The sequence below is a fragment of the Danio rerio genome, chromosome 4, assembly GCF_049306965.1.
Source record: "Danio rerio strain Tuebingen ecotype United States chromosome 4, GRCz12tu, whole genome shotgun sequence".
Lineage (NCBI taxonomy): Eukaryota > Metazoa > Chordata > Actinopteri > Cypriniformes > Danionidae > Danio > Danio rerio.
In genome coordinates, this window is record NC_133179.1 from 3,705,748 (window position 1) to 3,732,998 (window position 27,251).

General features: G+C 34.2%; 1 protein-coding gene across 1 annotated transcript in view; it reads left to right on the forward strand.

Moving 5' to 3' along the window:
• Window positions 1-1,269: 1,269 nt before the first annotated feature.
• Window positions 1,270-27,251, forward strand: part of nampt1 (nicotinamide phosphoribosyltransferase 1) — a 29,846-nt gene continuing 3,864 nt past the window's right edge. Inside the window, exons 1-10 of the mRNA XM_002661340.7 lie at window positions 1,270-1,391; window positions 10,456-10,612; window positions 12,206-12,309; window positions 15,064-15,192; window positions 21,975-22,133; window positions 22,403-22,539; window positions 24,492-24,717; window positions 25,290-25,409; window positions 25,805-25,945; window positions 26,761-26,895. Coding sequence (XP_002661386.1) covers window positions 1,332-1,391; window positions 10,456-10,612; window positions 12,206-12,309; window positions 15,064-15,192; window positions 21,975-22,133; window positions 22,403-22,539; window positions 24,492-24,717; window positions 25,290-25,409; window positions 25,805-25,945; window positions 26,761-26,895 — 1,368 coding nt within the window. The 5' untranslated portion in view covers window positions 1,270-1,331. The remainder of the gene's footprint in view (window positions 1,392-10,455; window positions 10,613-12,205; window positions 12,310-15,063; window positions 15,193-21,974; window positions 22,134-22,402; window positions 22,540-24,491; window positions 24,718-25,289; window positions 25,410-25,804; window positions 25,946-26,760; window positions 26,896-27,251) is intronic.

Here is a 27,251-nt window from a genome sequence, read left to right on the forward strand (position 1 = left end):
AGAGCAGCGGCTCTCCAGGAATCCAGTTTGAGCCCTATGCACTAAAGGCAGGGGCTGACTTAGTGATTTAGGGACCCTAAGCAATGTCAGTTATGGGGCCCTAGCATTGAATATTGTAAATAAAAATATAAGTGGAGTCTTTATCTTCTTAATGTAAAATTAAATACAATAAAATCACTATTAAAAAGCAAGTTCATAAACTCTGCACAGTTAATTAGCCATATTTGTGATTTTGATTTTAATATTTGCATGTGCAGTGTGGATCGTTCCATTATTAATTGGGGCCCCGGTTCTGATTTTACAACATGATAGAACAATTATAAAAGTGCTGTATGATTAATATAGGGAGACGCAGTGGCACAGTAGGTTGTGCTGTCGCCTCACAGCAAGAAGGTCGCTGGTTTGAGCCTTGGCTGGGTCAGTTGGCATTTCTATGTGGAGTTTGCATGTTCTCCCTGTGTTCGTGTGGGTTGCTCCAAATATAACTCACAGTCCAAAGACATGCGGTACAGGTGAATTGGGTAGGCTAAATTGTCCGTAGTGTATGAGTGTGAATGGGTGTGTGTGGATGTTTTACGGAGACGGGTTGCGGCTGGAAGGGCATCCGCTGCGTAAAAACTTGCTGGATAAGTTGGCGGTTCATTTCACTGTGGGACCCCGGATTTAATAAAGCGGCTGAACTGAAAAGTTAATGAATGAATGATTAATATAGGCTGCTTGACATTAGTTGAGGCCCCCTAATTCCCCGGGGCCATAAGCGGCTGCTTACCTCGCTTATTTGTTAAGCCACACCTGACTATAGGGTTGTTTTACTCTATTTACCTGTGTTGCATTTGATAATAGACTGAAAATGGATGTTATATAATCTAAAATTCCATTGTTAGGCTGTCATATTAAACCGTAAGTAACATTATAATAAATATAATATATCATTCATTCATTTGCCTTCCCCTTAGGAGTCGCCGCAGTGGAATGAACCACCAAAAAATATTATTATAACAAATATTTATTATAATAAATATTAAACAAAGCATATAAAACATAAAAAACAAAGCCACCTAACTATAATAAATGTAGTATTTTATAATTCTTTGTATATTTTCTATGTCTCTCAGTCATGTGTCATCCATTCACTTTCCGCGTCGCCTCCTTGCCATGACGTCTCAGTCACCTCATCCCCTCATTGGCCAGCGCAGCCCAAAACGGTCCCACCCACCCTCTCGCGTCATCCCCGCTTCTCAGCGACGGGGGTTGGTTGAGAGTCCGCGCGGTGGAGAAGGAACAACAGAACTGACAGGCAGCAGCGCGACTCCAGTCACATCAAGGGGAAGATGGAGAAACACAGAGAAGCCGCGGATTTCAACATTTTGCTAGCTACCGACTCCTACAAGGTGAGCAGACACCGACAATACTGATTAAAAGCGAACCAGGCCCGGTGTGTAGCGCACCGGTGAACCTGTGACTGAGAATAAGAGAATTGAAGGTGGTTTCATCCTTCAGGCCGATCCATTCAGGTCGCTAGGCCGAGGATAAACGGCTGAAATATCTTCATTTTCAGTCTTCAGGGATGAATATGTTTATTATTTATGTTTTACTACATGATTATAAGCGGTTATGAGTGCGTATTACACCTAAAGGGCGACGGGTCCTGGAAGGGGGGTGGGGGGTATTTCTTTTTTCAAAAGCAAAACTGAAAGCACTTTCATTTTTCAGGAAACGCATGTGTCTTGGCGAAAACTAATCTGATCATAGCTTTTTAAGAGATTTGATATAATATCGAGTGATATTTCGACATTATTTCACTGATGTAGATGTGCAGTTAACCTCCTAACGTTACTACACCTGCATTGGCCTTAGTAGTGGCTACTAACATGTAGTACTCATTACCGTTATCTACACATTTAGAAATGGATCTGATAAAGTTTGTTTAGATTTTGAAGAGATTTAATATAATATCGAGTTATATTTGGACCTTATTTGACTGATGTAGATGTGTAGTTAACATCCTGAAGTTACTACACCTGCATTAACCTTACAGTAGCTACTAGTATGTTGTACTCATTAAGGTTATCTATAGATTTCTAAATAGATTTGTTGCTGTTTGTTTACATTTTTAAGAGATTTAATATAATATCGAGTTATATTTAGACATTATTTAACTGATGTAGATGTGTAGTTAACATCCTGACATTACTACACCTGCATTAACCTTAGTAATGGCTACTAATAGTATGATTTACTCTTTATCTTTAAATTATCCTATAAATGGATCTGATGAAGTTGGTTTTGCTTTTTAAGAGATTTAATATAATACTGAGTTATATTTTGACATTATTTGACTGATATAGATGTGCAGTTAACCTCCTGACATTACTACATTTGCAATAACCTTAGTAGTAGCTACTAGTATGAACTCATTACCTTCATATCTATAAATGATCTTATTATTTGATCTGATGAAGTTTGTTTAAATTTTTAAAATAATATCGAGCTATATTTGAACATTATTTGACTGATGTAGATGTGTAGTTAACATCCTAACGTTACTACACCTGCATTAACCTTAGTAGTGGCTACTAGTATGTTGTACTCAGTATTAAATCATTCATTAAGTCTATTAATCTATCATTAAGTCTTTAAATGATTTTTTAAATGGATTTGATGAAGTTTATTTAGATTTTTAAGAGATTTGTTATGATATGCAGTTATATTTAGACATTATTTAAATACTATAGACGTGCAGTTAACCTCCTGACATTACTACACCTGCATTAACCTTAGTAATGGCTACTAGTATGTACTCATTATCTTCACATCTATAAATGATCTTGTTATTGAATCTGATGAAGTTTGTTTAGATTTTTAATAAAATATCGAGTTAAATTTGGACATTATTTGACTGATGTAGATGTGTAGTTAACATCCTAACGTTACTACACCTGCATTAACCTTAGTAGTGGCTACTAGTATGTGGTACTCATTATCTATAAGCCTATAAATGATTTTATAAATAGATCTGATAAAGCTCATTTAGATGTTTAAGAGATTTGATACGATATTCAGTTATATTCGGACATTATTTGAATAATATAGATGCACAGCTAACATCCTACTACACCTGCATTAACCTTATTAGTGGCTACTAGCAGTATGATTTACTTATCATCTATAAATTATCCTGTAAATGGATTTGATGAAGTTGGTTTTTGCTTTTTAAGATATTTTATAGAATATAGAATTATATTTGGACATTATTTGAGTGATATAGATGTGTTGTTAATGTTTAGACAGCATTTGCAGTATATAAAAGTGTACTTTAAGTATTTTATGGGTTCCTAAAGTGTAGCATGGAAACTGATATTACATAAAAGTTTTAAAACTTTATTTCCGTTTCAAAATTATATGCATCGAAAACATACAATATGTTTCCAGAAAACCTGTTAAATTAGGAGTAATTTTACTTACTAGTTTTAATATTATTAGAGCTACAGTTATTGCATATTATTACATAAGAAATAAGGGTAACACTTTACAATAAGGTTATGTTACAATATATAAATCATATGTTTTTTTAGGCAGCGGACACCTTTCCAGCTACAACCCAGTTCAGGGAAACACCCATACACACTCATTTACACACCGATTTAGTTACATTTTTGGACTGGGGGGGTCCAAAGACATATCTCCACACAGAAACGCCAACTGTCCCACATGGGACTCAAACCAGCAGCCTTCTTGCTGTGAGTCAACAGTGCTAACCACTGAGCCACCGTGCCATCAATATCTGTTTTACATTGTTCTTCTTTATTTATTTGTGTTAAGAAAGTCAATGTAAATGTATAATTTTTCAAAAACAAATTGGATCAGAAACATAACCCTACAACTATACTTAAGCAATTACAATTGTCTTGCAATTTGCATAAATGTTAATTTTTATTACTAAAATAAGTAGCTGCTGAATTTCTTAGACTGAGCTCTGTTATGAATAATAACCTTTAATACTATGGTAATGTAGAAATACTAGGGCTCACTATATAGTTTACAGAGAGTAATGCACATGCATATTTTTATTTCTAAGAAAACTGAAATTATATAATAACGAATAATAAATAATTAAATTAAATTTAAATAAATATTTATATAATAATGAATTTCTTAATTTTTTGCTCAGTAAACCACTGTCAATAAGAAAAAAAAGAGAAAAAAAAGCCCTTTTAATTCAGATTCTCTGTACCAATTGTGAAAAATCCTGATTTCAACACTACAATATATGTGAATGCTAAAAATATAAGACTCATGAAGAAACAGTGGTGATTGTCCTCCTGTCTGACACAATCCTCCATTGCAAAATACCCAATACAAGTCAGTCCGGTAACCCAGTTTTCACCTTTCATTTCTATTCTCTTTTATTTTGTTTGCACTACATGACTGCTCCTTCAGTTGTCTGCTTTTGGTTTAATATTTAGACAGCTTTTACAGTTTATAAGAGTGTACTTTAAGTATTTTAAGGCTGCCAAAATATATAATGGAAACTGATATTACATATATTATTTCCATTTCAAAATCCTTTAAGACACCATGCATCAAAAACACATCATTTTCCAGAAAACCTGTTAGTTTTGGAGTAGTTTTAGCGCCGTTTAATTTTTACTTTTAATAGTTTTATATATAATTATAACTACATTAAATGCATGATGTTACACAGAGTAAGAATATGGGTAACACTTTACAATAACATGTAAAGATATTGTAAAGCGCGTGTCTACTTTACTGAACAGAACCTGCATATGCTGTAACAGGTAATACAGTTGTAAATAATATTCTGTTTGTGGCACAGAGTGATGGTTTGGGAACCACGCGCGAAGTATGAACAAGCACTTAGCAGTCAAAATGAAACCGAAAGTGTGCAGTTCATTTAAATGATCATATCGCATTTTAGAGTTATGATTACGGCAAGCATTTGATATGTTTTGTTTTTTTCTTTCATAGTTGTGCATGAAAATAAATTTTTACAATGTCAGTATAACTACTCTAGCCTATATAATATAATCTGATAATGGCAAATGTCTGATTTTTTTATGACAGATTGCAAGCATATATCTCAAACATAATAATTCAACATCATAATAATTATAAGTAGAATAGAATTATTTATAAAAACCAGTAGACCACATAATATTATTATCGATGTTGTGATATATATATTTGTTTTTACCATACCTTTATTTTACATCTACAGAATCGTGAGAAAATCGTGATCTTTTTTTTAGGCAAAAGTCTTTTATTTGAATTATTTTAATTTCATTTTAGCCAGAATCGTGCAGCTCTAGCCCAGATTGCGCGAATGGTCACGTGATATACATTTTTGATGGCGTAGTGTGGACGGAGATATGTTCAGAAACGCTAGTGTGGACGCGGATCGTTTTTGATCTAAACCGCCGTTTTAAAACAAAAACGCACTAGTGTATACGGGGCCTCAATGGTTGACAGGGTTAGGGTTATAATTTTTCCTTCGAGAGTACACAAAGCTCCTGACCTGTAAGTATTTAAAGAAGTGATTCTGAGGAAGGCCATAATGTTTCACCATTAATTGAAAGGGGCTATCTCTTGGATAAGAAAACCGAACAAAATGTGCACATCGTTAATGCACATTATTCATTTCTCAGGATGCTCAATGATAAACACTTGCTGTTGAGTCCTCATTTGTTCCCAGGATTGATTAGAAGGAAGTGTCTTCTAACCTTTGTATCTTCATTGATGTTGAATTGCCAAACGTAACCAAGTTTCACTTCTTTTAATCCTAAAGTTGCTACTCACGCCTTTGACTCTTTGCTTTGTACTTTCTACATCCCGAGCAGCATCTTTATTGAGTCTACTATGTTGTGCATATGGCCTCATCAATGTTTGATCAGTGTTTTCTTTCGTCAGCGCTGCTCGAGGACGGGAGTGCATGCGTTTCTCTTTTATCCTCCCACCACAGATGTAATAGGATTCTCGTGTTTTGCATTGAGGCTGACGACACGTTCATTTAGCATTTTAAAGGGGACGCTTCATTACTTAAGGATCCCATTGAGGTCATTGGAGGGTCAGAGATCACGTGCGGGAAAATAGCTGATTGTTGCTTATTTGATTCAGTCATCAATTACAGTGAGTAAAGGGATAGTTCGCTCACAAGTTAAAATGTACTCCCTGTTTTACTGTCTGTCCTCTGTTAAATAAACAATTGATGATATTTGATGAAAAACTGTAACCATTGACTTCCATAGTAGGAAGGACAAATACTACGGAAGTCAGCGGTTACAGGTTTCCAACATTACTCAGAAATGTTCACTTTGAATATTGTGTACTCGTTTTCAGCACCGTTAGCTCTGCTTTTGACCTTGTGATGCTACTGGTGACGTTTAAATGTGTGATGTTTACTTTCCATTCAAGGTTTAGGCTTTGATAGAAACGAGGTGAAACTGGAGAAGCCAGTGACATTTACAGCAAGAGGGGATGAGAAGGAAGTAGAGATCAACTACAGGAGTAAAAAAAAAAAGAGTTGTGGTTAATTTTATGTTTGTGTATGAAAGGATTAAAGCTTTTTTTTTATTAGGTTCATCTTAGGTCAGAAAGACAAATAACACTGTAAATAAAATACACATAATATTAATACATACATATATATATATATATATATATATATATATATATATATATATATATATATATATATATATATATATATATATATATATATATATAAAAATATAAATATATATATATGTATATATATATATATATATATGTATAAGTATATATATATATATATATATATATATATATATATATATATATATATATATATATATATATATATATATAAAACACACCATAAAAATCCCCCACTAATACAATTCACCAAGCAAGAATGTATAAGCAAAACATAATTATCCTCTAAATAAGTATATAAATATTAAGGTAAAAAATCACACACACACACACACACACACACACACACACACACACACACACACATATATATATATATATATATATATATATATATATATATATATATATATATATATTTGGAGTTTGCATGTTCTTCCCATGTTTATGTGTTTCCCCCAGGTTCTCCAGTTTCCCCCACAAGGCTAAACACATGCGCTATAGGTGAATTGGGTAAGCTAAAATTGTCCGTAGTTTATGAGTGTGTATGGATGTTTCCCAGTAACAGGTTGCATCCGCAGCGTAAAACGTATATTGGATAAGTTGGTTCATTCCCCTGTGGTGACATGCAATGCAATGCATGTAATTCAGCCTGTAATGAATTTAATTCAACATATTCAGGCAGAATTCATTCATTTCTTTTCTCTCCCTCAAGTGGTTCCAAACAAGTTTCTTTCTTCTGGTGACACAAAATCTATTTTTTATTTATTTATTGTATACAATTTATATTAAAACTATATAATATAACATACAAGACCACATGACAAATAGAATGCATAATGCCAATTTCAAATATTCATATATAGATAAATATGAAAAAAGAAATTAAATTCTAAATATCTCAAAAATATCACGCAACATATAAATAAAAAGAAAAAGAAAAAAATAAATATAGATAGATAGATAGGTAGATAGATAGATAGAGAGAGAGATAAAAAAAATCAATTATATATCAATAATATATTAATTAATTATTCCTCCAATCCTAAAAGGTTATTAAATGTTTCTGAGTACAGGTGAGTAGACTTGACAAACCACCTGTAGAAACACTCTTCTCTCTATTTGCCTCTTTTGAAATATCTCTTTTGCACAATAAGAGGTATTTACACTGTTTCTTATATGCACTGATGGTTTTTTTGGGCTAAAGCAGTCAAGTTTTCCAAATGATCAAATACCAAATCAATAATCAAATAATAATCAATATTTAAAGGGTGTTCAGTTTTCCAATTTTGAAAAATCGATTTGTTAGAAAAAGAAGAAGCAATTGAAGAAAGTTGAAAACCTGTAACCACTCACTTCCATAGTAGGAAAAACAAATAGTATGGAAGTCAATAGTTATACAGTAGGTTTCCATCATTTTTCTAAATATCTAAGTATCTAAAGATAACGGTTGTCTAAATGATGACATAATTTTCATTTTTGGGTGAACTATCCATTAAATACTCAATACTGAGCAGTATAGATTGTTTGGCCATCATTTAGATACCTCAACAATGAAACCGCCTGCAATCATCCTTCATGAGCCATGGCATAATGAATGAATTTGACACTGCGAAACCTCTAATATAGTTTTGAATTATATTGAGGTATCCCTGTGGAGAAAAATGACGGGGAAAAGTACTTGAATGCATGGACCAATCAATAAGCACACTACCTTTAGCATTGTAAAGGGCACTGGTTAGGCTTGTGTTAACAGTTCCATCTGGTGTTGCTCCGTTCCTCTTTTATCTTCAATCGACTGCATCAATGACATGCCTGTGTTGTGCAAGAGATTTCAGGGCTCTTATTGATTGCATGTGCAATTGGGAACATCAGATCCGATCTGGATCGTTTGGTTTTACAACTTGTTTATGCAGTGTTACTTTCAGTTTGACACACATCAAAATAGCTGCTTACCCAAAACCCTGTGGCAGATTCTTTGGATCTGAGGCTGGCATTGTGGTGTCCTCCATGTGCACAGTCAGTTGCTGTGGATGCCTGGACTGCATGCAGCTGTTCATGAGCTGTTTATTTCAGAAAAGAGACTCGAGCAGGATCTTCATGGCTGCTTATTCACAATAAGGGTGCCAAATATGTGGTTGATGGCAAAATTATTAGCTCTTCTTTGTAATATTTTTAAATACTAATATTTAAATGAATAAAGGAAATTTCCACTGTACTTCCTATAATATATTTTTGTAATATTAATACATAAAAAATATGCTATTATTATTTTCCCTATAGTATTGCACATCCATACTCAACCAGGCCCACTGTCCTTGCCTGAAATTGGCTATTGGAGTGCAGGGAACAACCATTGTAGCTGTCGGGCGTAACCATGAGGGTATAACCTTTCCCAGGCTGGCCTGTACACAGGAGAACGGCCAAAAACTGCTGGGGAAAGGTCAGCATGCACAAAATATCAGAAGGCAGCCTAGAATGTTGTCTGTTTGATATCTAGAGTAACTGTAGTCACGCTCTTGGCATAGGGTGTATTTATATCACAGCTCTTGAAGAGCAAGAGGGCAAGCTGGATGTTTTGTTTTTGTCTTTAGAAGTTAGATGTCGGTGCAAAATGTGCTAGCATGATATATATGTGGGTTGTGGGTTTTTGCATTGAAGATGCAATCAGATATTCAAATCTTTCCTTTGTCTGATGCTAACAAAAGCATGCATTTTAAGTTTTCACCGTAAATGCATCACTGCAATGTATCTACATTTGAAGTCAGAATTATTAGCCCTGCTTTGATTTTTTTTTCTTTTTTAAATATTTCCCAAATTATGTTTAACAGAGCAAGGAAATTTTCACAGTATGTCTGATAATGTTTTTTCTTCTAGAGAAAGCCTTATTTGTTTTATTTCCGCTAGAATAAAAGCAGTTTTAAATTTTTTTAAAACCAATTTAAGGTCAATATTATTAGCCCCTTTAAGCTAATTTTTTTTCCGATAGTCTACAGAACAAACCATCGTTAACTTGCCTAATTACCCTAACCTGCCTAGTTACCCTTAATTAACCTAGTTAAGCCTTTAAATGTCACTTTAAGCTGTATAGAAGTGTCTTGAAAAATATCTAGTCAAATATTATTTACTGTCATCATGGCGAATTAGAAATGACTTATTAAAACTATTATGTTTAGAAATGTGTTAAAAAAAATCTGCTCTTCGTTTAACAGAAACTGGGGAAAAAAATAAACAGAGGGGCTAGTAATTTAGGGGGGCTAATGATTCTGACTTCAAGTGTATATATAAAATAATGTGCATACATAACCTGACAAAAGTCTTGTCACCTATCGAAGTTTTAAGAACAACAAATAATAACTGGTCTTCTAGTTGATCATTTGGTTTCTGAAGTGGCTTATATGAAAGGCGAAGACCTCTAGATTACGCTTATTTAACTAAAGTAAGTATGATCATGCCTTGATTTTGAAAGATTTAATTAGGACAGTAAGGTCAGACTTTGCTTAAACAAAAGTCTTGTCACTTAACAGAAATAATGTCCAGTATAGAATATAAAGTCATGCTGCAGTAGAGAAAGAATACATTTTGTGTCTGACTCCCATGAGCTTGGAGGACTGCATCCATACATCTCTGCAATGACTCAAGTCACTTATTAATGTAAGGCGATATATATTATGTATGGAGCTGTAATCCACTCAAAACTTGCCGGAACTACTTTTGCTGTGCATTTCATTTAGAATGTTCATCAGCCAATCAGAATCAAGCATTCAGCAAGTATTAATAATAAATATCTTTCTTTCATTGCAGGTCACACATTATAAACAGTACCCACCCAACACTAGTAAGGTGTACTCTTACTTTGAGTGCCGTGAGAAGAAGACAGACTCGACCAAGCCCCGAAAAGTCAAATACGACAAGACGGTCTTCTATGGGCTTCAGTACATTCTCCACAAATACTTAAAAGGTAAGGCAATTGATTGCTTTATTTAGCTTGCGTTGACTCTCGTGAATGCAGCCTAACTTAGTCATACAGTCAGTTTGCTTCATTCTACCCTGAAAAGTAACACCACTGTTTGTTCCAGCAGAGGAAAAACAAAAGACTTTCTCGTGACGGAGCCAGTGTTAAATGAGCAAACGTGAGGGTAGAGTTATAGGCTAGGGAAGCAGCAGCATGAACAGGGCTTTGAGTGCAAGATGTGTGACTAACAGTCTGGTTTGAGGTTGTTGTTCTTGCATGCCGCTCAGATTTGCCACATTCATAAAGGAATTTTGTCTATTTTTGCACTGTAAAGGATTTCATGGTGCGCTGGGGCCAAGGCTTTAGAAATTGTGTTGTAGGATGAAAAAGTGAGACAAAGGAACATCTGCTCTTTCACCCACAAAGGCCGGTCGCTCAATACAAGCTCCCAGCTTCAGTCTGGATTCTGCAGCACTGTTAGACTAATAAATACTCATGCACTACTTTTATATTTTAATGTTTTTCTTTGCTTGCTCATACTATGGAAGTCAGTGTTTCCAGCATTTTTCAAAATATCTCCCTTAGTGTTTAAAACAAGTAAAGATTGCGTAAATGATGACAGAACTCTCAGTTTTAGGTGAACTATCCCTTTAAGCTAGTTTGAAGTGTGGACGGGACAAAGGTGCACTGCGAGCATGCAAGATTTCTTTAAGGCAATAACGCAAGGATGTAGGGAAAGGGAAATTAAGCATGCACACACACCATCCACCTGCTTTCACTGTAAGGGTGTCACGATCCTCCAAATTCTCGATTCGATTACATTTTCGATTCTGAAGGCACGATTCGATTCGATTTTCGATTATGAATAATTAATTAATGACCAATTAATTATTTGTAGCCTACCGTTTAAACTACCTGACCTGGATGGTCTTTGTTTTACCCATAAACAAATCATACAGTAAATGAATAAAGGCAAGATACTTTTCAGAGGTAGTGAGGAAGGAGGGCTGCTCAGAAATGCTACACGCCACTGTGGATGTCAAATCGTTGTCGTTCTAAAATGGCATTTAAAAACAAAGACAGTGTAAACAGGGCCTGAGTGTGTACTTTTCGCGAGCGGATTTGCAACGGGGCGGGCGGAGGATCGCGATGCCGGTGTTGTCTATCGGACGAACCGTATGTAATACGCACATAGCAGAGCTTGCAAAACTGTGTTTTTTTTGTCGACAACACGAACGATGTCAACATAACTCACTGGAAATCCAAAATGCTTACACACCGGCGACTTCATTGAAAAGAGGAGAGGGTTTAAGTTTTGTCGACGGGTCTCCTGCTTCTGCAGTTTAACAAGCACTTCAACAAGCCTGTTTTTTCCCGCTTGGCAAGACAAGCTGACGTGACATGGGGGCATGGCAGCATCGACGATTCTATTTTTTGATTCGATAATCGATTTAATTTAAGCATAAATTTCAATCGATTTCAATTAAAATCGAAATCGTGACACTCCTATTTCACTGTGTAGTTTATTCTTGTTTTGAGTTGTTTCTTCCTTGTGGTGTGTGTTACTGCAGTCTCAGAGTTGATGTTTTGTTCTTACAGGACAGGTCATCACACCAGAGAAGATTCAGGAAGCTAAAGAGGTGTACCGGGAACACTTTCAGGATGATGTTTTCAATGAAAAGGGATGGAATTACATTTTGGAGGTATTGATATAACTCTGGATGTCTCTTGTTTTGCAGGGTTCCCACACTTCTTGAAATGCTTGAATTTCAGATTTATTGTTATAAAGACGTATAGAATTTTCCCTTTTATTTGTCAAGTTTTATTGAAGACACTAGTTCAGAAACAAAAGGATTCTCTGTTTTGCATATTTTGTGCACATTTAACAAATAAAAAAAAAGAAAATCTTAATAGTAAATAAAAAACCCTCCCACATAACAAGACGACTTGTTCACAAAGAACTGTTTGAACAACAGAGTATGATGACAAAGCATATTAAAACATTACAGAAATGATAAGGTAACAGTTAAAAGGATGCCAAATTTTGTCAAATTGTTCGAGTTTTCTTTTCAAATAGTGTCTAATTCGCTCTAAATATAACATTAAGGTAGTTTCTCCAAGCCAGTTTACATATAGGGGATGTTACATCTTTCCCCAATTTCTGTTTAACGGAGGGGAAGATTTTGTTTCAACACATTTCTAAACATGATAGTTTTAATAACTAATTTCTAATAACTGATTTATTTTATCTTTGCCATGATGACAGCACATCATATTTGACTAGATATTCTTCAAGACACTAGTATTCAGCCTAAAGTGACATTTAAAGGCTTAACTAGGTAAATTAGGTTAAGTTAGGGTAATAATTAGGCAAATCATTGTATAAGTGAAGTTTATTCATAAACTAATTTCGAGAGGAGCACGTGATTATGATTGAACACGGCTGGTTCTGCATTAGCATGCATGATCCACCAATCAGGCCATTCCTGACCCACTATAAAGAGCCAGGGTTTTTTCACTACAGTCATCTGTGATTTGAAGAATCCCCCCTTCCACCCCTACCTTTTCACCTTTCCCTCCATAGGGCGGCACGGTGGCCCAGTGACTAGCACTGTCGCCTCACAGCAAGAACGTCACCGGTTCTAGTCCTTCAACAGGCCGGTGGTTGTTTCTGTGTGTAGTTTGCATGTTCTTCCCGTGCTTGCGTGGGTTTTCCCCGGGTCCTCCGGTTTCTTCCCACATCCCAAAAACATGCACAACAAGTAAATTGATGTATCTAAATTTGCAATTCAGGTAATCTTATAATGCAGCATATCTTTTAATAGCATTCAATTTTTAGTCATCAGCTCCTATCAAGGGGGAGTTGTCGAGATCTACCTGAGCTCAAGGCTCCCCTCTCTTCCTCCAAACGGGAGGGAGCCCAGGGCTCTAGAACCTTCGAGCTCAGGGCTCTCTCCCAGGACAGCATGCCAAACTTGCTTATAATCAATCATCAGCTAAGTGTGAACTCTTGAACTGTGGTTTGTTCTGTAGCCAATGGAAAAAAAACAGCTTAAGGGGGTGTTACGGATCAAAACTGAAAACTGGCTTGAATAATAACAACAATCAAGGTTTAAGCCGAACATATGAAAGACACAGACGATTTAATTAATAAATTGACGTCCCGTCAATACTCTTTAATTTTCATAAATCATATGTTTCCAAAAGAGACAAAACATTAAGAAAAATCAAGTAGACGGGTAGGGCAGCTAAGGAAAACAGGCCTCTGACTATACTGTTTTTAAATGGACAGATCTTACCTACAACTCCCGTGAAAGGAATAAAAAACAGGTGAGTCTTCAGGGCCACTGCTTACCTTCACTAAACTAAATAAATAACAAAACGTGACTATGAAAATAAAAATAAACCACTACCTGCTTCGAAATAAAGTATCAAAATAAAGTAGTTAGCCAATTACGAACTGAAGAATCAAAAGTTTGACAAGAACAAAACACTAAAAAGAGCGGCATGTAGATGCGGAGCACCGCCAGCCAGACCGCCTGAGCTCAAGCCACCACCGAGCTGAGGGAGGGTGAGAGACTGCAAGAGAGAGAGAGAGCCGCCATTGCTGTCAGCCGTATATACTGGGAATCCCAAGTGACGTCACAGGCGTCATCCAATCCTGGACAAGCCGGGTAGAAAAACTCCTCCTATAACTCAAGCGCAACAAGCACAAACCCGCAACAGATAAATAAATGAATTTAAAAAACACAGACCCGCGTAACAGGGCGCTAATTATTTTGACCTTAAAATGTTTAAAAAAAAATTTAAACTGCTTTGATTCTAGCCGAAATAAAACAAATAAGACTTTCTCCAGAAGAAAAAATATTATAGGAAATACTGTGAAAATTTGTTTGCTCTGCTAAACAATATTTGGGAAATTTTAGAAAGAAAAAAAACAGGAGGCCGATTCATTTTGACTTGAACTGTATATGCAAGGCCTGGAAAGTGCATAAAACAAACACAGGTCCTTGAAAGGGCTTGAGTTTAAATAAAGTGCTTTAAATAAAAATAGTTTTTGGTGTTATTTCAACAGTTCTCATGATGATGTCAAAAAAACCCCCCAAAATTTCTTCATTTAAAAATCTTTAATTTAACAATTGTACAAAAACTACTAGAAACTACTAGAAATAATGCACATTTTAGAAACCACATTTGAATATTACCAGTTTTGTCTTCAGCACATTTTTATTAAAGGACTTCGAACATGACGGTTGAAAATGGCACATTTGATGTAAATATTATGTAAGTTAAATGTTAAGTACAGTAATGACGTTTATATGTTGTTGGTGTAAATTACAGAGGTGCTTGATGTGAACTTTATGGCGCTTTTAAAAGCTCTTATAAAAGAGTGGGAACCCTGGTTTGTCCCGTGATTGATTTTCAGTCACATCTTTAATGTTATATCACTTGTACAGAAATACAACGGTCACCTTCCCATCGAGATTAAGGCTGTGCCAGAGGGAAGCGTCATCCCACGGGGAAATGTGCTCTTTACTGTGGAAAACACAGATCCGGAGTGTTACTGGCTCACTAATTGGGTAGAGGTAAGACTTTTACCTTTAATTGACCTACAGTAGTCAACACCCAAGACAAGAATGGGTGTTGTTTAATAGTTTTAGTAAAACTTTGACGAAAGCTTTGGATCCACTTTAAATGTTGAGTGCTGTATATGATTTTATTTAAAGCACGTGTGAAATTAAAATGTACAATTTTTATTTTGCTAGCTCAATAGAATAATATAAATAAAGAATAATAGACTGATTTCACGCAGCCGCTGTTTTAAAAAGTGAAGTCGAGGCTGCGGTGGGAAGACACCCGGAAGTATTGTTGGGAGTTGCATGGGAACGTTGTGTACTTGGCTGTATATCTTATCAGCAAAGAGAAAGTAACACAAATGTATTATTCCACCGCCTTCCGAGTGACCCGAAGGTCCATCCTGAATGAATGGTGAAAATAAAAAGGGATGTCAGAGCTCATTTCCAGCTAAGTTAAGGGAAATGGCACTAGTAAGCTAACGTTTTCTTTCCCAAACACACGTTTTAGATGCCATTTATCAAACTCGAGTTAATAAACTGATTCTTTCATCATATTAGATTCGTCATGATACTGAATTAATAGAAAAACCGTCAATTTCCCACTAGCATTTAGTCAATGTTGATGGCTTTCTTAAAACAGCGCTGATTTGCCATTGTGTTCACATGCTCAACAGAAATGCTTGTGATTGGCCGAGAAGGTCATCACCCTCCGCTGTTTACTGAGCACAAACACAGACGAGCCGAGCGATCTGCTTGATGACTCGACTGATCTTCACGGCTGCTTCGCGCTCCAGCCTCTGTGTATCTGTGTTTGCACTGGGTGAAGAGCGGTAAACTGAGTGCAAACACAGATACACGAAGACTGAAGTGCGAAGCAGCCGTGAAGATCAGTCGAGTCAATCGCGCACAATGTTAGCCGGTTTTAAAACTTCAGTACCAGGACAACACTATTACAGACAACACGAGGGTGTGCTACAAAGAACTGCAGTGTTTTATCACTCACCGGGTTACATAGGCTGAAGCAGGAAAGCGTCCCCACGGTGTTTAACTGGTGCCATGATCTGAAGCCTTGGAGGACACTTGAGCATGCTACTCTTACAGAGATTGCGATGTTGTTTGATGCCTAATTTGCTTTTAATTGTTTAAATTAAACTTACTGAATAATATTCAAGTGATGGTTACACAATTTCTGCATTTCAAAATCTCAGCAACAGCTGGAGGTTTGTAGTCCACAACATATTGCTGCAATGTTCACAGTGCTGGTCCTACACTTACGGGTTTCTTCCCACTGCAGCCTCGCTTTGGTTCTTTAAAATGGCGGCCGCGTGAAATTAAACAGTGCAAGTTATATTTGTTTTGGTAATTGTCAATCAAATCTGGCCATTTGCTGCTGCATTTGGAGTGTCAGTCCTTCTGTTGATGTCAACCCGTGGATTTCTGCATATTAATTACCGTTATCATACTGGTAGTTTAGCCCCGCCTCCTACTTAATATTCCATTTCAGTTGGAAGTAGATTAACATACTGAAATAAAGGTCTGAGGAACTTTCACTTCACCTAGACATTAAAGGTTACTTAGTTTGCATTATTGATATACAATATTATGTTAACATATGTGTGATTTCAGTAGGAACATACATTTATACTGGTTGCAGCATCCGCTGGTGTTGGTGGTTCATTCCGCTGTGGCGACCCCATAATAATAAAGGGACTAAGCTGAAAAGAAAATGAATGAATGAATGAATGAATGAATCCACAAATTATGTTGTGTCAATCGTATATAAGGTAAACATATAGGTAACATAGAAATCCTTCAAGAACATGTCAGTCACTCTACATTAGGCTAAATCTCACCAATCCTGCCAAGTCATACTGACATCCCCAAATCCAGCTCCACCTGTACAGTCATCATGATAAAGCACACCTGTCAGAGAAAACAATCCCCGATTTTTACTCTACTTTGCTTCATTTGCATATTCAAAGTAAGTGGATTTTTCTTGACTGAGTCAGGGTGAGTTGTATGTATGCGTGTAGACGGTATATTTAGACTGTGTGTTTTTATTTGCCCTTGGCTCTCAGAACACAACGTCACCACATATCTGCTCTCTAGGAGACTACAATAACATGTGCATGATCTTTATGATGGCCATGGGAAGGGTTATGATTAGCTCAATTGTTTGGACACTCTTCAGACCTGCAAGGCGACTTTACACAGATAATGAAAGTATTTAGTGTACACCTTTAGTCTTTTGTGTTGCGAAGGTGGAGAGAATGTCTCTTTTGTGACTGCCACATGCTGGCCCTTTGCATTATAGTTTGGCTTTACACACACATGTGAGCCAGCATTAAACACTAGTTTTAAGATAATCCCTGTTGACATTTGTGCACTGAGACAGATTTTGAGCTGATGAATGACATTAAGTGTGAAGTTTAGTCAGAGGAAATGCAGAAAAAGCTATTCTTAGGAGTTTGAGAAATAGGACAGGATCATAAGGAAAAAAATTATTTATTATATTTTAAAGTAGGGTTTTACCGATTACCAATTTTTTGCTTGATACTGATTTTAATTTAAAACTTTCAGCTGTTTTCAAAGCCACTAATGATCAAATGGTTTACACTTAATTTTAATGATTTATATTTTGATATAAATTGCTAATGCTACCAGCTTTACACATATTCCAACAATGACTGAAGCCACAACAATTTAGGAATTAGATTTTAAAGTAAGGATGTACTGATTTGTACCGATTACACATATTTTTGGTCAAAACCGATTTGTTTTGGCCATTTCCAATACCGATATCAGTCAATTGCATACAATACTATACACTTAATTTTAATAATATATATTTTGATATGAATTGTTAATGCTGTCAGCCTTAAAAGCATTCCAGCAATATGCATTAATTATATTTTAATGTAGGGTTGTACCGATTTGTACTGATTACACATTTTTGGTCAATACCGATATTAATTAAACTTTTGCCGATTTCAATACCGATATCGGTCAATTGCATGCAGACTATGCCCTTAATGTTAATAATATATATTTTGATATGAATTGTTAATGCTGTCAGCCTTAAAAGCATTCCAGCAATATGCATTTATTATATTTTAATGTAGGGTTGTACCGATTTGTACTGATTACACATTTTTGGTCAATACCGATATTAATTAAACTTTTGGCCGATTTCAATACCGATATTGGTCAATTGCTTGCAGACCATCCCCTTAATGTTAATGATATATATTTTAATATGAATTGTTAATGCTGTCAGCTTCCAGAATATTCCAACAATGACTGAGATTTTTCTAGCTAGTTTTGCTGAGCATGGATTGGATCCATGTAACATGCAACTTTCCAACTTTTTAAGAGAGGGACAATTTAAGATAAAAAAAATATATGCACATTTTTAATATATGATTTACACAATCAAGTTACACAATCAAATTTACATAGGACAATTTACTAAAACAAATTCACAACTAAAAGGCAAATGAGGGCAAATGTAGCATAAAACTTTTGTCAACATAATTTGCAACACAGATGCATTTTTCCCCAAAAAGGACTGTCAGCAGTGTCTGGCTTTAAGAGGTGGATTAAATGTGTACAGTTTAAGTCAAAATTATTAGCCCCCCTGTTTATTTTTTCCCCAATTTCTTTTAAACGGAGAGAAGATTTCTTCAACATGCGTTTAAACATATTCGTTTTAATAACTAATTTCTAATAACTGATTTTTGTCCTGTTGACAGCACATAATATTTGGCTATATATTTTTCAAGACACTTTTATACAGCTTAAAGTGACATTTAAGGCTTAACTAGGTTAAATAGGTTAAGCGGGTTAGGGTTATTAGGGAAGTTATTGTATAACGATGGTTTGTTCTGTAGACTATTGAAAAATAATATAGCTTAATGGGGCTAATCATTTTGTCCCAAAAATGTTTTTAAAAAAATTAAAAACTGCTTTTATTCTAGTCGAAATTAAACAAATAAGACTTTCTTCTGAAGAAAAAAAATTATGAGACATACTGTGAAAATTCCCTTGCTCTTCTAAACATCATTTGGGAAATATTTAAAAAAGAAATCAAAGTGGGGCTAATAATTCTGACTTAAACTGTATATAGACAGTTCAATTTTGGAGAACAAAAAAAAAAACATTTCCAATTTTTTCCACCAAAATAAAAGCTCTGTTTTTGAAAGGAACAACAATAAATATGAAAAATTTTGTGGATTATTTAAATGTATTAATACTAATAATAATAACAGCTTAGTAAATTATTTGTATTATAAATTATAATCAGTGTTATAAAACACTTTGTTGACATGAGGACTAGGCAGTGGTTCTCATGTCTGTTATGTACATAAATGCATTTGATTTTGTTTTCTTTTTGATTGAAAAAGGAAATTTCATTAGACTTTAAATTTGCATTGATTAATGCTAACCAGATCTCATCAGGCTCTAACTGAGTTATCGAACACCCTGTTTCACTTAGAAATACATCACATTTCTCTGGCAAAATTGCAACTGAGACTAGAATAATGAATAAAATCATTATCAAAAGATGACTGGATTGACTGGATTTTAAAGCAGATTCAGAAACAAGCTATTACCCCAGGGCAAAAACAGCGATTGCACTAAAACTCTACAGTTCACCGAGTTGAATGGAGTCCATGAGATTGAGACAGCAGGATGTTCTTGTGCCCAGAAAGCGCCAGGGCTTATCAGGGTATTTGTGTAGTATCATAATATTGACTTGACCGGCTGGCCTTAAACAATGCATTTCTGCCTGGCATCACCTCCCAGCAAACACTCTGTGTTTATTTGAGATTTTTCAAGCTCTCTAAGTGCATAAGGACTGCACAAAAATGTGTTTTTTTCTGCAATATACAGTGCTCAGTATAAATGACTATTAAAATGAATGTTTTTGTCCATTTCTAAGTGAATTTAAACAATATTTTTGGTCCATTTAAACATATCTCTTTATACTAGTGGAAGTAACAACTCTCCATCATTGCACTTTGCTGTTGGGGCTCCTATTGCGCATAAAGAGTTGAATATACATCTGTATGCATATCTGTCAAAACAGTGCAAAGTTATCATACTTTAATATATGAGACATTAAATATTGGACAAAAATAATGTAAAAGTATTCCAAAAGTAATCCGATTACATTACTACAAATGTGTAAATATAGTAACTCCACGTCATTGCTCTTTGCTTTTATGGCTGGTAAAGTATTTCATATATATTTGTGTATATATATACAGTATGTATCTGTCAAAACAATACAACATTATTCTACATTAATATAAGAGACATACAATGTAGGTTAGCACAAAAGTAATCTAAATTTAATCCAAAAGTAATCAAATTACGTTAGCATAAATGTGAAAAGGTATTAACTCTCCATTGCACTTTGTTGTTGGGGCTTCTGTTGCTGATAAAGAATTGAATATATATTTGTATGTATATCTGTGAAAGCAATTATCCTACAATAAAATATGACACATAAAATGTAGATTAGCACAAAAGTAATCTAAATGTAATCCAAAAGTAATCAGATTACATTACTATAAATGTTTGAAAGTATTAACTCTCCATTGTTGTTGCGGCTTCTGTTGCTCATAAATAATTGAATATATAGTTGTATGTAAATCTGTCAAAACAATATGTTATCCTACATTAATATATGAAACATAAAATGTAGGTTAGCACAAAAGCAATCTAAATGTAATCCAAAAGTAATCAGTTTACATTACTATAAATGTGTAAACAGTATAAACTTCCTATTGCACTTTGTTGTTGGGGCATCTGGTGCTGATAAAGAATTGAATATATACACTGTATATCTGTGAAAGCACTAGAACATTATCCTACATTAATATAAAAAACATAAAATGTAGATTAGCACAAAAGTATTCTAAATGTAATCCAAAAGTAATCAGATTGCGTTACCATAAATGTGTAAAAAGGATTAACTCTCCATTGCACTTTGTTGTTGGGGCTTTTGTTGCTGATAAAGAATTGAATATATATTTGTATGTATATCTGTCAAAACAATATTTTATCATACATTAATATAAGAGACATAAAATGTAGGTTAGCACAAAACTAATCTTATTGTAATCCAAAAGTAATCAGATTACATTACTGTAAATGTGTGAAAGTATTAACTCTCCATTGCACTTTGTTGTGGGAGTTTTTGGTGCTGATAAAGAATTATATATATATATATATATATATATATATATATATATATATATATATATATATATATATATATATATATATATATATATATATATATAGTATATATCTGTGAAAGCAATGCAACATTATCCTACATTAATATAAGAAACATAAAATGTAGATTAGCACAAAAGTAATCTAAATGTAATCCAAAAGCCAAAAGTAATCAGATTACGTTACCATAAATGTGTTAAAAGGATTAACTCTCCATTGCACGTTGTTGTTGGGGCTTCTATTGCTGATAAATTATTGAACATATATTTGTATGAATATCTGTCAAAACAATATGTTAAAGTAATCTAAATGTAATCCAAAATTAATCAGATTACGTTACTATAAATGTGTGAAAGTATTAACAAAGTAGACACACATTTTGTCATGTAATTTGTAATCAGTAACTAATTAGGATTCATAAATCATCTGCTCAGTGCCTATTAAGTGTTCAAAATAAAATGCTAATAAATAAAACACATTTCTTATCATTTAATAGTTGACCTAATAGTTGCTGTTTAAATGGTGTGCGTTTGTTTCCTCAACAGACTTGCCTGGTTCAGATCTGGTATCCCATCACCGTCGCCACAAACTCGAGGGAACAGAAGAAGATTCTGGCCAAATATCTCATGGAAACGTCGGGAAGCCTGGAAGGACTGGAGTATAAACTGCATGACTTTGGTTACAGAGGGGTTTCATCGCAAGAGGTGAGATTCATGTGCTGTTTACCTTTACGCAATTCACCTTAATCCACATTTACAAGTAATTAAATTCCTTTTAAACATATTTCACCACATTTTAGAATAAAATTCCCTCAAAGACCTTGTGTTCATCTCTTAATATACAGGTTATCTTTTCATTGTCATGTTTGTAACCACGTCTTTCAGCCAACATAGTTTCAAAAAGTCATAGTTAATGGTTTATTAATAGCAAGAACTTTAAAATGAAGTCTGACCCATGTTTGTTTTTTCCCCAGACGGCTGGTATCGGCGCATCTGCACACTTGGTGAACTTTAAAGGAACGGATACGGTGGCCGGGATCGGGGTCATCAAGAAATACTACGGCACCAAAGACCCGGTTCCTGGCTTCTCAGTACCAGCTGCAGAACACAGGTGGAACAGCTCAAACTTGTTGTGTCTGAATGAATACTGCAGCTTCAGGATGATAGTTAATATGAACAGCTAAAACCAATTTCCTTTAAACTGGAGGGTTTTAAGTAGTTGCTGTTGTGTTAGATGTTGCACAATGCATTCTGGTTAGTTAATGCCGCATCATTACCCTCCTCATTTCCTGTCGTATATTCAGCAGCATCCTGTTACATCATTATCGGAGACCAGAGTTTCTTCACACTCGAGCAAATCTTGGTGTGAAAGACTGTGGTGAATTGAATCACAGGAGAAGTTACTTTTGCATTGACTGATGTTTTGTAAAATGCTGCCAGCTAGTGGTGCGTGTCATAAAATGAAACATGGTGATCAGCATGTAAATGGCTGGGCAATTTTGTAATATTAATGTGATATATTTATTATATACACACTCATTGTGTACATATTTTAAAAAGGTTTATGTCTACACAGTATGTTTTAAACTTGTATGTGTAAAACACTAAAAATAATTTAGATATTTTTATTATATAATTTATTATATTTGCATATGCATTTGCATATAAATATGGAAATAAATTGCATAATATTAATAAATGTTAGTAACAGTAAAAATACGTTAACCCTTTTTTTATATATTATTAGTTTTTTATATAATTTAGCACTTTTATAATATATTTCAGCACTTGAGTAGTTTTATGAGTTATGCTATTGTACTTTATTTGCATATATTTATGTGCATAGAGAGAAATCTGCATAGTAGGTATGTTTTTTATTTTATGCAGTATATATGTGTGAAAGCAATGCAACATTATCCTACATTAATATAAGAAACATAAAATGTAGATTAGCACAAAAGTAATCTAAATGTAATCCAAAAGCCAAAAGTAATCAGATTACATTACCATAAATGTGTTAAAAGGATTAACTCTCCATTGCACTTTGTTGTTGGGGCTTCTATTGCTGATAAATATTTGAACATATATTTGTATGTATATCTGTCAAAACTATATGTTAAAGTAATCTAAATGTAATCCAAAAGTAATCAGATTACGTTACTATAAATGTGTGAAAGTATTAACTTTGAAAAGTAGACACACATTTTGTCATGTAATTTGTAATCAGCAACTAATTAGGATTCATAATATATTGTACTTTATTTGCATATATTTATGTGCATAGAGATAAATCTGCATAGTAGGTATGTTTTTTTATTTTTTATTTTAAACATTACATTTTTAATCTTAAACCATAATCTTAAACATTTGTTATGCATATTTATATTTCTATACATAGAGAGAAATTTGCAAAGTAGGTTAGTTAGTTTTTACCTTTTTTAATATTTATATGCATAGAGAGAAATCTGTATAATAGGTTGTTCGTTTTTATCTTAAACATTTATATATTTGTACACGTTTATATTTATATGCATAGAAAGAAATCTGCATAGTAGGTATAATAATTAATTTTAGGAGTCATATTATTGTAGTTTAAATAATTTGCATAGAGAGAAATCTGCATACTAATAATTAGTTTTTTTATCTTAGATAGATTTTTTTTAATGAATGTTTATATTTCTTTACATAGAGAGACATCTGCATGGTATTCTGATCGTTAGTTCTTTATCTTAAACAGCCTTTTCCCATATTTATATGCATAGAAAAATCTGCATAGTATTTTAATAATTAGTTCATCTTAAACAGCTAAATTTTGTTTACATATTTCTATTTCTATGCATAGAGAGAAATCTGCACATTTAGTCTGATTCTTTTTAGTATATCTTATTGTACATTTTCTTTTTGTTGTAATTTAATTGTTGTTGTTTTTAATCTCAAACAGCTCATTTATATCTAATTGCTGAAATGTAATTAATGCTAATAGATGTTGGCATGTACATTCATATATATATATATATATATATATATATATATATAAACAGCATTTGTGACTTTGTGTTGCAGCACAATCACTGCCTGGGGAAAGGACCATGAGAAAGACGCTTTTGAGCACATCATCAAGCAGTTCCCGTCGGTGCCCGTGTCCATCGTCAGCGACAGCTACGACATCTACAACGCCTGTGAGAAGATCTGGGGTGAAGACCTGCGGAGTCTGATCGAGATGAGGAGCGCAGATGCCCCGCTGGTGGTGCGGCCCGATTCTGGAAATCCTCTCGACACCGTGCTCAAGGTACAGTGGTTATGACCAGGACCTGGGCTATTTCTGTACAAAATCTGCAGACTTATGAATGATTCGTAACTCAAGTGGAAAGTGTCACACAGAAAAAGTGTTTTAGGGCCGTAATTAAAGACATTAAACAGGAAATAATAATTATGTAATTTAGCACTTGTATTATATATTTCCATCAGCACTTCAGTAGTTTTATAAATTATGTTATTGCCATTTTTTATTTACGTATATTTATATATGTGGAGTGAGTTTTGGAGAGTCATAACTAAAAAATTAAAACATGAAATACTTTTAGCTTTTTATTTAAGGTTAACAATGCAAATCCAATTAGATTCGCTTTTTTCAGATGCAATTATCACCACAAGTCTCTCATATAATATATGAATGTCATATATTTACTTATAGACAGAAAGTATTACTTTACCCATCACTATTACTTACTTTATATAAATATATATAAAAAATAAAAGTAAAAAATTCTTGTAATAACCCCATTTAATTCTGCTCCAGGGTTTTTCCAGTGAGTATTTGAATGAGTGCCCTGAAAATGAAAATGATGTGTTATTTTGCAGGTCCTGGAGATTTTAGGCAAGAAGTTTCCTCCAGAGGAGAACTCTAAAGGCTATAAGGTGCTTCCGCCGTACATTCGGGTCATTCAGGGTGACGGTGTGGACATCAACACCCTACAGGAGGTGTGTATGTGCAGCTATTGAGCTGTTTCTGGCATTCATTCTGGAAATGCATGAAAACACTTGAATTTTAGTCATGTTTAATCGTGTCTAAGCACATCAAAAGCACTTCATTTTTGAATGAAGTGCTTGAAACTGCTTGAAAATATTATTGTTGCTTTCATGATAATTTATCTTACTAAATAGATAAAAATATTATTTCATGCAGTATAAAGTGAAAAGGGTTGAACAATTACACTCTAATGAAGCATGTATGTATATGTAAATACTGATTTATTGCACTTGTAAAGTGCTGGAAACGTTTTAAAAAACACACCTGGAAAATGCATGAAAAGTGCTTTATGACTTTGGGAAAGGTGTAAATACCTGCTCTGTTGTTGATTGCATGTGTTATACAGATCGTGGAGGGCATGAAGGAGCACAGATGGAGCATCGAGAACATTGCGTTTGGCTCAGGAGGAGCTTTACTGCAGAAACTGACCCGAGATCTGCTCAACTGCTCTTTTAAGTGCAGTTATGTGGTGACGAACGGACTGGGCGTAAGTGCAGAGCTAGCAGAGACTCTAGGGCCTGTGCTTTTCCATTCTAATACAATTACTGAATTTAAAATGCTCATTTTAGAAAAAAAAATTCAGAGGGCACTGATTTTTGCATCTGAACTTTATAAATTCTGCAGGAGCAATGCATTTGGGCATATATGTTGTATATATTGAGTGTATATGTTTTTTTTGGGTTTTTTTATCTATGTGCACTGAGTCCAAGACAAATTTCTTGAAAAGGACAATGAAGTATAACTCGTCTCAATTCATATGTTGTGTATAATTATAATTGACAAAAATACTTCAAACAAAACGTTAAGTTTGCTTAATTTGTTGTGTGAACTTAAGTTTCCAAATGCAAAATACAACACATTTCAATATGTTCCTAGAAAAAGCCTGTTGTACAATACTCTGATGCTGTTATGTTTAATAGTTATACGACATATTTCTAATAAATGATTTCTTTTGTCTTTGCCATGATGACAGCACATAATATTTTGCAAGAAATTACTGTTCACATGGCCATTCCAGCCAAACTAAAATAAATAAACTTTCTTTGATTTTGTTAAAAGAATGAAATAATTAAATTATTTTAAATTTAGTTTATTGTATTAAACCACTTGAAATGCTGCAAATATGACTAAAACAAAATGATATTTTACTCAAGACTAAAACTAAATAAAAAATTTGCTGCCAAAAGTAACACTTGATGGCAAATGTTTGAACACTGACATTATTAATGTATGCATTGACAAAGAGAAAGTATTTTTTTGAGAGCGTTAAACTTTTCATTCACACATTGTTGTTAATTGCAGGTAAACGTCTTCAAGGACCCTGTGGCAGACCCCAATAAACGGTCAAAGAAGGGTCGTCTTTCTCTTCACAGGACGCCGAGTGGAGATTTCGTGACTCTGGAAGAGGGAAAAGGAGATCTGGAGGAATACGGAGAGGTTTGTTTTTTTATGCATTAAATTTTCTTGATAATTAGAAGTGAAAAATTTATTTAAATATAAAGCTGAAGTCTGAATTATTAGCTTTCCTGTACATGTTTATCCTGTATTTCTGTTTAACGGAGAGCCGATTATTTCAACACATTTCTAAACATAATAGTTTTAATAACTCATCTCTAATAACTGATTTATTTTATCTTTTCCATGATGACAGCTTAAAGTGATTCATTTAAAGGCTTAACTAGGTAAATTAGGTTAAAGTTAGGGCAATTAGGCAAGTCATTGTATAACAGTGGTTTGTCATGTAGACAATCTGAAACAAATATTAAACCCAGGCTCATTCTGAAAACGTAGTC